Consider the following 12,276-nt stretch of genomic DNA (forward strand, 5'->3'; position numbering starts at 1 on the left):
ATCAGTACCAGGTCATGTACCATCAGAAAATATTGACTAACAACAAATGTTAATAGCCCCCTGGCAATGGTCACATTTTTACACTCCCGTTTTGTCAAGAAAGAGTATGTCATAAAGCATAATGCAAAAGATGCAGGGGGAGAATGACATTCTATGCTTAATACACAACACTTTGCAAAATTAATTGAAAAGCAGTGCCCAGAAAGAAGTATCTGCAACTTGCTTTTGATTTGTCACTAAAATTCATTTCAATCTCAGCACTATTGTACATTAGTCCTTTGCAAAATACTGCATGCTTATGGGAATGATGATATATTTATATTATAGGTGGTTATTCTTATTGAGAGGTGGCAGTTTTGAAATAGTTTGGATGTAAAAACTTAGCAAACTTTTAGAGAAGAAAATAGTTACAGGTAAAAGAAAAATACTGTGGCTCTGCTCGAAGACTCTCTTCTCTTCCACTCACCTGGTATAACATTTTGTACCAATGTGATTAAACGTCATGATATTTCCATATTGTACATGAAGGAAGTCATCATATATATATTCTCTCTCTCTCTCTCTCTCTCTCTCTCTCTCTCTCTCTCTCTCTCTCTCTCTCTCTCTCTCTCTCTCCCCCCCCCCCCCCCCCCCCCCCACACACACACACACACACACACACACACATGAAAACATACAACTGAGAACACTTAATAATAACTGTTTTAATGCAGCCATGAGTAACAAAGTTTAGGCACAAAACTGACACAGAATACAAACACAAAGCAATTTCAAACAGCTGACTGCTTCACAACAATTTGGTTATAAGTAATGTATATTAAAATTACAAACATCTTCCTATGTGCACATCATCAACAACAGAATAAATGCATTCAATTCTGGTTCCATGAGCAAATCAATATGGTCAAGGACCCTTAAAACGGGGTACAGGAGAATACTTTTCAGTCAGGGGTACAAAGACATACTATAATTGGAAGACCATTCACAGGTAATGTTCCACACAGTCACAGGGTAGTATAGATATGAGCAACTAATTACAGTCTCTTAAATATACCTAAGGATGTGAATAAAGGATTACAGTTTAAATAGTATCTTGATTTGTAAACTTCGATAGTCAGCTCATCGTCCATACGATAATTTTTAGACACCAGACACATACATAATACCTGTAATGACATTTCAGCTATTTCAGCAACAATGAAATTAGTAATAAGTTACTGAAATATTAGACACATTGCATTATCTGCATAATCAAGCATTTTCTCAAGCTCGTGTATGACAGTTTCATGGGTTAAGGCAGCCTGCGACCCTTCTTGTGGTGACAAGCTGGTAGCTACCGCTAGATGATATTCTGCTTATTTGAGCGAAGTCTTGCTAGACCCGACCTTTCTTCTTCTTCATCACTTGTGTAGGAGGACATTCCTGCAACTGCTCCTCTTGTAGATGTAGCCTGCATTAGCTCTTGATCAGGTCCTGTACGGTTCTCATACAATAAAATGTTCAAAGTTTCCTCATATATTCGTGCTTCTGGGAATTCAACCTGTAATGCACAAGACAGAAACATCCATTAATTTAAATGTTGCATACGATAAAGCACATATTAACCAAAGATAGAAATCAAGAGAGAGAGACAAGAAATCACTCTTAGATTTCACAGTGAGTGTACTATCATGCAATGTTGTTACTCGGTATAATATAGAGAAGATACAGTAATACTATATGGATAGTTTAAGTATGTATGTTGAGAAATATAGTCTATACTGTTTTCATCGTAAGCATACATCTTATGTGAACATTACACCATGTATTCTTCTAAGTTGGCTTGAGAGTCATTGGATTTCATTTCATGTGGAGCAGAAGCCAAGCTGTGTCCAGTACAGTCAAGTACAATCATAAGGATACATTTTATGCCATGTTACATGCACACTGACTGAAAAGCGGGATAAGGGACCAAACTACGATGTCATCGGTCCCCTGTTGCTAATAAAACAATGCCAGAAGTGTGAGAATAAAACCAACAAAACATATAACACAAAACGGAAAGAAAGGAAAAGCCACAAGAACGAAGGGAAGGCAACGAACACTAAAAGGAACAAAACAGGACAAGAAAACAACACAGAGGCGCTAGAAACAGCAGAGAGTAAAACATGAAAGCAGATTACAGTGGCTGGCCAACCACGAGAATAAAAAGGGAAAGCCAGCCACTCTGCAACACATTAGAACCTCCACCCTAAAAGCACTAGGGTGGAGGACACAGAGGGACAAAGGACATGTGCTAAAACCTACAAAGAAGTATAAAACCCACACTCACAGATAAAACTAAAGCTGCTGTGGAGGCATTGTCACCCAACACCAAAGGCAGGGTGCTGGGAAAGTTAAACGTGTGCTGCAGAGCAGCTAAAAGTGGGCAGTCCAGCAAGAGGTGGATGACTGTCATGTGGGAGCCACAGTGACACTGAGTTGAGTCCTTGCGACGGAGTATGTAACCATGCGTTAGCCACATGTGGAGCCAGCAGAGGACAACTGATTCCCTGCGAGAGGCCTGCATGGAAGACTGCGACACATTCATAGTCTCCTTAATGACATACAGTTTGTTGTGCATGCTGTTATACCATTCCGTCTCCTAAAGCCATAAAACCCTGCGGTGAGACAGAATGCAGGTCAGCTTTGGAGATGCCTATCTCCAGAAGCAGTTTCCACGTCACCTGTTTGGCCAGCCTGTTGCCGCAGACTCCGACGTGTCCTGGGGGTTCACACAAACACCACGGAATGGCGGGACTGTTCCAGGGCATAGATGGACGCTAGCAGAGAGTGGAAAGGGTAGCACTGGTTGACAGCTTGTAGGCTGCTCAATGAGTCAGTACACAGGAGAATTGACTCGCCAGGGCATGAGCAGACGTACTCAAGAGCACGAGATATGGCCGCCAGCTCTGCAGTCAAAACAGTGCACCCAACTGGCAAGGAGTGCTGCTAAATATGTCCTCCATGAACATATGCAAAGCCTACGTGACCATCAGCCATTGAGCGTCCGTGTAAACCACTTCAGAGCCCAGGAACATGTCAAGAATCGAGAGGAAATGACAGCAGAGAGCAGCAGGGTTAACAGAGTCCTTAGGGCCATGCAAAAGGTCCAGACAAAGCTGTGGCCAAGGCATACACCATGGAGGCGTACGTGAACGGACCACAAGTAGAGGTGGTAAAGGGAAGGACTCCAGTTCGGAGAGAAGGGACCACAAGTGAACCGCAATCGTTAGCCCCGATCTGAGCCGCTGATGTGGGTGATGGTCAGGCGTGGGCGGGAAAAGAAGATGGTAATTCGGATGCTCAGGGGAACTATGAATGTGTGCTGATAACTGGTGCTGGTGAGCAGTTGTGCATGTATGATCTGCAGTGGAGGGACACCAGCCTCCACCAGTACGCTGGTCACCGGATTCGTCCTAAAAGTTCGTGTCGCTAATCGAACCCCACAGCGGCGCATAGGGTTGAGTAAATGCAATGCTGAACGAGCTGCCAAACAATAAACCACACTCCCATAGTCAATTCAGGATTGGACAAGGAATCTGTAGAGCTGTAGCAGCGTGGAGCGATTTGCACCCCAATTGGTGTTGCTCAGGCAAAGGAGGGCATTGAGGTGCTGCCAGCACTTCTGCTTAAGCTGACGAAGATGAGGGAGCCAAGTCAATCAAGCATCGAAAACCAGTCCTAGGAATTGATGTGTCTCCACTACAGTGAGTGGATCGTCATCAAGGTAAAGCGTGGGTTCCGGATGAACGGTACCATGTCGACAGAAGTGCATCACACACGACTCTGCGGCTAATGACGAAGCCGTGGGCTAGAGCCCATGACTGTGCCTTGTGGATCGCTCCCTGGGGACACTGCTCAGCAACAAAAGTACTGGAGCAGCAGTACGAAATGCAGAAGTCATCTGCATACAGAGAAGGTGAGACGGAGGACCCAACAGCTGCTGCTAGACCGTTAATGGCCACTAAAAATAGAGACCCTCAATACAGAGCCCTGTGGGACTCCATTCTCCTGGATATGGATGGAACTATGGGTGTCACCAACTTGGACACGGAAAGTATGGAGCGACAGGAAGTTTTGGATATAAATTGGGAGTGGTCCCCGGAGACCCCACTCATACAATGTGGCAAGGATATGATGTCGCCAAGTCGTGTCTTATGCTTTAAGTATGTCAAAAAAGGCGGCAATCTGATGTTGCAGTCTGGAAAAGGCTATTCGGATGGCACACTTGATGGACACAAGATTATCAGTGGTAGAGCGCCCCTGGTGGAAGCCGCCCTGACATAGAGCGAGCAAACCACGTGACTCCAGGACCGAACCCAACCGCCGACATACCATACATTCCAGCAGCTTACAAAGAACGTTGGTGAGGCTGATGGGCCGATAGCTATCCACATGAAGTGGGTTTTTACCAGGTTTGAGCACCGGAATGATGGCACTCTCCCACCATTGCGATGCAAAGACGCCATCACACCAGATCTGGTTGAAGATGACGAGAAGATGTCGCTTGTAGTCAGATGAGAGATGTTTAATCATCTGGCTGTGTCGGGGCAATGTGCAGGGGCACTGAGGAGCTCCCACTCTGTAAATGGGGTGTTATAGGATTCACTGCAGCATGTAGTGAATGAGAGGACATTCCCTTCCAGCCACTGTGAGTGTGCGAAAGGCTGGGGGTAATTATCCAACACAGAGGCTCGAGCAAAGTGCTCGGCAATCGTGTTTGTGTCGGTAGATAACATGCTATTTATGGTAACACCGGGAACACCTGTTGGGGTCTGGTACACGAAGAGACATTTGATCTTTGCCCAGACTTGGGAAGGTGACATATAGCACCCAATGGTAGAGACTTATCTCTCCCAACACTCTTGCTTCCGTCATTTGATAAGTTGGCGAACATGGGCACGGAGCCGTTTGAAGGCTATGAGGTGTTCCAGGGAAGAGTGCCGCTTATGCCGCTGTAGATCTCGCCGACGCTCCTTAATTGCTTCAGCAACTTCCGGCGACCACCAAGGGACTGCCATACGCCTCGGGCACCCCACAGAGTGAGGGATCGTGTTTTCTGCCGCAGAAACAATTGTTGTAATCACCCGCTCAACCATCACATAAATGTTACCATGTGGGGGAGATTCAACAGTGACAGCAGAGATGAAAGTTTCCCAGTCCGCCTTGTTTAAATCCCATCTGAGCTGGCATCCAAGGGCCTGATGCCGGGGCAGTGACAGGAAGATGGGGAAGTGTTCACTACCACACAGGTCATCATGTGCTCTCCAGTGGATAGATGGGAGAAGTTCTGGGCTAAAAATTGATAAATCAATGACCGAGTAACTACCACGAGCCACACTGAAACGTGTGACTGCCCCAGTATTTAAGAGGCTGAGGTCGAATTGTGACAGTAAAGTTTTGACATCTCTACCTCAGCCAGTACGCATGGTACCATCCCACAAGGGGTTATGGGCATTAAAATCTCAGAGAAGAAGAAGAAGAAAGGTTAAGGCGTTGGTCAATCAGTGAAGCTAAAACATTCAGGGGTACTGCACCATCTGGAGGAAGATATATATATTGCAGACAGTTATTTCCTGCGTCGTCCTGATTCTGACAGCCACAGTTTCAAGAAGGGTTTGAAGGGGCACAGTTTCACTACAGACCAAGTTTAGGACATAAACACAAACTCCACCTGACACGCGATTATAGTCACTACGGTTCCTGTAATATCCCTTATAGCCACGGAGGGCAGGAGATCGCACTGCTGGGAACCAGGTTTCCTGGAGGGCAATGCAGATAGCAGGTGTAAAGCTTGACAGTTGCCGTGGACGGTGGAAAAAACCGCCGTAATTCCACTGGAAGATGACATTGTGAGACTGGGAAGGCATGGAACATTCAGTGAGGCAATTTACGCCTCAGAGTCACCTGCTGCCACCGATTTATTGTCTGAGCAGTCTATATTCATTGTGTCTGAGGGTCTGGCAAGGTCTAGGTCCTCAGTGGATGCCAAAATCTCCACCTGATCCTCAGCCACAGAGCTTGTAGGTAGCGGTGGTGTGGGTGCCACCGCAATTTCCTTGATGTTAGGGGTTTTCTTTTTGGATTTCTCACACTGCTCCTTTAGTTTCCTTGGCTGGGAGGACTTCTCTGGCTCAGTCTCCGGGACTGAGGATGAGTGTGAAACCCTATGAGCAGCTGCTTTTGGGCTCTTCAGCCCCTGGCGGGTGTCATCTTTCCTACTATAAGAAACCTGGGAAGGGAGTGACTCAAGGGACCGCTTCCTAGTGAGACAAGCCGAAGAAAACTTACGCTTCTCGGCTTAGAAGTGGGAACGGATGTCCCCGATGGTTGGGGGTGTGTTGCTCCCAAAGTAGCAACAGGGAGGGAAATGCCCCCCACCATCAAGGGGGCAGGTGTAGTCTTCCGGCTCTTAGACGCGACCTGGGTTGGCGGAGCTAATGGTGCCAAAACTGTTGTAACGGCAGCGTAAGACGATTCAGGTGTTCAAATTTTCTTTTAGCCTCAGTGTAGGTCAGTCTGTCCAGGGTCTTGTACTCCATTATTTTCCTTTCTTTCTGTAGGATCCTGCAGTCAGGTGAGCATGGTGAATGGTGCCCTCCGCAGTTGACACAGATGGAAGGCAGGGCACATGGAGTATTGGGATGTGATTCGCGTCCAGAGTCTCAGCATGTGACACTGGAAGTACAGCGGGAAGACATATGACCAAACTTCCAGCACTTAAAGCACCACATTGAGAGAGGGACATAGGGCTTTACATCACACCGGTAGACCATCACTTTGACCTTCTCGGGCAACATATCACCCTAAAAGGCTAAGGTGAAGGCACTAGTGGCAACCTGATTATCCTTTGGACCCTCAATTGGTATTTCTGCTGGCAGCCAGCTGTTCATTTATCAATTTGGACCCCGAAACAGTGCATGCGGCCTGGATGGTCACCCTTCCAAGTGCAGACCACACGCAACAGTGCTTAACTTCAGTGATCTCACGGGAACCGGTGTATCCACTGCAGCAAGGCCATTGCCAATCAGTCAGGCAAGTAAAAAACCACAATTCAGGTAGATAAATCAAAAGTACTGATTTCAATGTTCTCCTGTGTTACAAAGGCATTAGAATGTAAATGCTTTACTAAATGTGGTTCTATAGTACCTTGCCTTCTGTCAGCTCCACTTGTTACAGTGGGATCTGCAGTTTCCATGGACAGTAAACCAAAGTGCCTACTTTGAATTTTTACATATGCAAATCATCGCAACAGATGTGAGAAGTGATAAGTGCTAGGTCCAGCCGAGGATTTAATCCTGAACCTTTGGGATTGTAGTTCACAATTATCCACGTAGACGTGCAAGCACGTGCGCGCACGCACACATTACATTACTTTTACATCTACAATACTATGACAGGATAATTGTCACTCACTGTAAACATGACACGATGAGTTGCAGACAGGCATGAAGAAAAGACTGTTACAAATAAGCTTTTGGACAAAACCTTCATCAGAAAAGAAAACCTCACACAAGCATTCATACGTACATGACCACTACTTTAGGCCGCTCTGGTCAGAATGGAACAGAAATGACCTTGGCGTGAATAATGCCCTCCGCCACACGCAGCTTGGTGGCTAGTGGAATATAGATGTAGATGGCAGTAAGGAGGGTCTTCACATTGGAGAATGTGGCTGTGGGTCAGCCAAGTAGTGCCAATGTGTAGCCGACAAAGTGCAGTGGATTCCCTGCAAGAAGCATGAATGGAAGACTGCCACGTGGTCATGGTCTCCTTAATTGCCCTCAGTTTGCTTGGAGAGTCCAGGGTGAACCATTAAGAGTTTCAAACAATCAACAGTTGATCATAGGTCCAGTTCTGGGACCCCATCTCCAAAATCAGCATACTGGTAGCCAAATTTGCCAAGCAGTCAGCATGTTCATTCCCAGAGATCCAATTATGTCCAGGTGTCCACACAAAGACTGACCACCCAGCTTGATGAAGGTCTGAAGGAAGATTCTTGATAGTCATGACTAATGGGTGACAAGGGTAGCATTGGTCTAAAGCCTGAAAGCTGCTCAGGAGTCGCTGCAGATTAGAAGCATCTTGCTGGTGCAAGAATGAGCATGCTAAGGCTCGTATGATGGCCATCAAGTCAGCTGTGAAGACACTGCATCCATTTGGCAAGGAGCATAGTTCACTGCACCTTACATGTGTGTGTGTAAAACGCATTCGTCCATCGACCATTTAGACATCAGTTTATACCACTTCCAAACCTGGAAATACTTCTAGGACAGCTAGGAACAGGTGGCGGAACAGCACTGGTCAGCGTACAGTTGGAGTTCAGAGCAGAGACATTTTTAATTGAACCGCAATCTGACCCCAGTTCTGGGTCTCTGTTTTCCTATTAGGAAAGGACATGGTAGTTTGAATGTTTAGGGGAGCTACAGAGATGTATCACATAACTGAGTAGTAGTTGCTGATCTGTAGTGGAGGGACACAAGCCTCCATGAGTAGGCTGTTTGTAGGGCTGGTTCGAAAGGCTCCTGTTGCAAGTTGGACTCCAACGTGGTATATCAAGTCCAGTGACCGCAATGCCAAGGGGTGGTGCGAAAAATATATGCCAGACTCCCATAATCTAGATGGAGGTTAATGTGTTCTGCACCCCAGCTGGGGTAATTGAGGCAGTGAAATGTATTAAAGTTTAGCTAGCACCTTTGATTAAGTTGGCGAAGATGGGGAATCCATGTCAGATGGGCATCGAAGACCAGTCCCAAAATGTGGTAAGTCTACACCACATTGAGTAACTGGTCGTTGAGGTAAAGTTCTGGTTGTGGATGAACAATATGATGGTGACCGAAGTGCACGATATGAGTCCTCGCAGCAGAAAACTGAAAGCTATAGTGAGGGCCCATGACTGCACTTTTCGAATAACTCCCAGCAATTGGCATTCACAACACCCACACTACAAGAGCAATTGTAAAAGCAAAAATCGACAGCATACAAGTAGGGTGATACTGAAGACCCTACAGCTGCTACTAGACCATTGAAGGCCACAATAAAGAGAAGGACACACAATATGGAGCCCTGTGGGCCTCATTCTCTTGGATATGGGGGGGGGGGGGGGGGGGTGGTACTGTGGGAAGCATCAACTTGAACATGGAAAATATGGTGCAACAAGAAGATCTTGGATATGAGGTGTACTGTGGGAAGCATCAACTTCAACATGGAAAATACGGTGGAACAAGATGATCTGGACAAAAACTGGAAGTGAGCCCCCAGAGACCCCACTCATTTAAGGTATTCAGGATGTGGTGTCGCCATGTGATGTCACAAGCCTTCTGTAGGTTGAAGAAGACAGCAATAAGGTGCGTATGTTGGTCAAAAGCTGGACGGGCAGCAGACTCTGGGAAATCAAAATTATCAGTAGAGGAACAGCCTTGGTGTAAACTGTCCTGGGACAGATCCAGAAGGCCCGACACTCAAGGAGCCAACACAGCCACCAGCTCACCATGTGTTTGAGCAACTTACACAGGACAATGGTGAGACTAACTGGGTGATAGCTGTCCACCTCTGAGCGATGCTTACCCAATTTCAGTACTGGAACAGTGGTGCTCTCCACCATTCAGATGTGAGCTCAGCATCGCTCCAGATGCTATTAATGATGGTAAGGAGATGATGATGACAATCCACTGATAGGTGTTTGAGCCTTTGGTTGTGGATGTGCTCTGGTCATGGAGCCATATAAGGGCAAAAGGGTTGGGCACTGAAGAAATCTCACTCGCTCAATGGAGCATTTTAGGGCTCCAGGTGGCGTGTAGCGCAAGGTAAGTGCAATCACTCAATCCACTGTTTAAGGACACAGAAATCAGGAATATAGTTCCTAGACACAAAGGCTCGAGTATAATGCAGAGCAAAATGTTCAGCTATGGCATCTGCATCAGTAAAAACAGCACTGTTCAAGGAAATACCAAGGACACCTGCAGAGGACTTCTAATCCACAGAGTGGTCCAATGGTTGATACATACCATTCCCAGCACTCTTGCTTCTGTCGTTTTATTGAGTGGCAGACCTGTGCATCAAGCCATTTAAAACCAATGAGATGTTCAACTGATGGATAGCCTGCCTACGATCTCTAATTGCTTCGGTGATTTCTGAGGTCCACCAGGGAACTACCCCTCCCGACGGGGGGAGGGGGGGAGTGTTAGGCTGTCCTGAAGAATAGGGGACCACTAAATCGGCTGGGCAGCCTCATCAATGCCTCATTTAGTGGGGAGCTGAGAATGATAGTGGAGGTTAAAGCATCCCAGTTGGCATTGTGAAGAGCCAATCTAGGTGGGACAGGAAGATTGGAAGTAGTCGCTACCACACAGTAGATAAAAGGGGGGAAGAAAACAGGGCTGCAAATAAAAAGATCAATGGCTGATAAAGTACCACATGCCACAATGAAGTGTGTGGAGGCACCAGTATTCAAGAGACAAGGGTTGAGATCTGTCAGTAGTTTTCAACATCTTTACCATGGCCTGTGAACGTGGTTCCATCCCACAAATGGTTATGGGCATTGAAGTTGGCCAAATTTAGGCACGTGGGGGAAGCAGAGAAACCAATGCAGACAATATGTTCTGAGGCACTACAACATCAGTAGGGAGATAAACATAACAGACAGTAAAATCCTGAAATATCCTTACCCGAACAGCCACAGCCTTGAAAGTTGTGTGAAGAGGCACACATTCACTATGTATAGAGTTCAGAACAAATGTGAGTACTTCAGCTGACACCCTATTGTAATTGGCATGATTCTTAAAATATCCCTGGTTGCCATGAAAGGCAGGGGTCAGCGTTACCGGAAACAAAGTTTCTTGAAGGCAAGGAAGAAAGCAGGTGAGGAGCATACGAGATGCCATAGCTCAGCCACATGGTGAAAAAAACTGCTACAATTCCACTGGAGAATCATGCTGTTGATATACTGTAAGGGCATGAAGGGACCATCGAGGCAACTTATGCCCAGGGTCACCTGCTGCCACTCAGGTTGTGTGCTGTGATCTGGAGCCTCGAGAGTCACTGAGATCACCACCACTGCTGCTGCTGCCGCCGCCGCCGCCGCCGCCACAACAGAAGCAGAACATGTGGGATACAGTGGTGAGGGGGCTACTGTAAGTTCCTTAATCTTGGAGGATTGCTTTCTGTCTTTTGGTTAGGGGGTTTGCATAATTGGGAGGACACCTCTGAAAAACTTCAGGGACTGAAGAACATTGTTAAGTCCTACAACCAGTAGCCTGTGGCTCCTTCAACCACTGGCTGGTATCCAGCTGCAGACCAGCAGATACCTTGTAGGAGTGCCCCTATAGATCCCTTCCTGCCTTGAGAAGCAAGACGAGGATGATTCACCTCCGCCTGAGGAATGGAGATCAGCATCCTCAGTGGGTGGGAAGCCAATGCTCTCAAAGTGAGTGTGGGAGAAGCAGCAGTAGGAGAGCTCCCAACCATCAGTGGGGCAGGCACGGTTGAGCAGCCCTGAGGGCTCACTGTAGGATGCATGATGGAGAAAAGTACCATTGACAGAGAGGGTGATGATGTCATAGTTGTAGAGTATGACATTGTCAAGCGCACAGGATGAAGACGGTCGTACTTTTTCTTGGCCTCTTGGTAAGTCACTTTGTCCAGAGTCACATATTCTTGTATTTTTTTCTTTTTGTCTCTCTGAAAGACAGTGCAATCTGGTGAGTAGGGAGAACGGTGCTCTTCACACTTGACGCAGATGGAGGAGGAGGGGGGGGGGGGGGGGGGAGATCACAAGGTATGTTGACATATAACTGTCATCCGCAATCCCTACGGACTGTTTTGGCATCGCAACAAGAGTGAGTGTGCGCCCAAATTTCAAACACTTGAATCACCACGTACAAGAGGAAGGAGGGAGGGACACAGTTTCACGTAACAGCATAATACAGTCACCTTGACCTTTTCAGACAATGAATTGCCCTTAAAGGCCAAGGTGTAGGTCCCAGTACCAACCTTATTATCCTTTGCCCCCTATGGACACAACAAAGTGTACACCCCGTCGCTCCAAACTGGTGTGTAGCTCATCATCAAGCTGCATTACACGATTATCCAGAGTGGCAATCACTGGAATGTTATCCAGCTTCTGACAAGCAAGCAATGCCCACGACTTGGCAGGGGATGCTGTTTTAATCAAAACTGGCCCACTCTTTATTTTGGAGATGGCTGCAAGTTCCCCAAACTTGTCCTCTACAGTCTCTACAAAGAATAAAGGCTGTG

General features: G+C 46.7%; 1 protein-coding gene across 1 annotated transcript in view; it reads right to left on the reverse strand.

Annotated features, from left to right (window-relative positions):
- Window positions 1–684: 684 nt before the first annotated feature.
- The window catches only part of LOC126167117 (BTB/POZ domain-containing adapter for CUL3-mediated RhoA degradation protein 3), a 117,797-nt gene continuing 106,205 nt past the window's right edge, over window positions 685–12,276 (reverse strand). The window contains exon 5 of the mRNA XM_049920453.1: window positions 685–1,540. Coding sequence (XP_049776410.1) covers window positions 1,340–1,540 — 201 coding nt within the window. The 3' untranslated portion in view covers window positions 685–1,339. The remainder of the gene's footprint in view (window positions 1,541–12,276) is intronic.

This window comes from Schistocerca cancellata, chromosome 1 (genome assembly GCF_023864275.1).
Source record: "Schistocerca cancellata isolate TAMUIC-IGC-003103 chromosome 1, iqSchCanc2.1, whole genome shotgun sequence".
Lineage (NCBI taxonomy): Eukaryota > Metazoa > Arthropoda > Insecta > Orthoptera > Acrididae > Schistocerca > Schistocerca cancellata.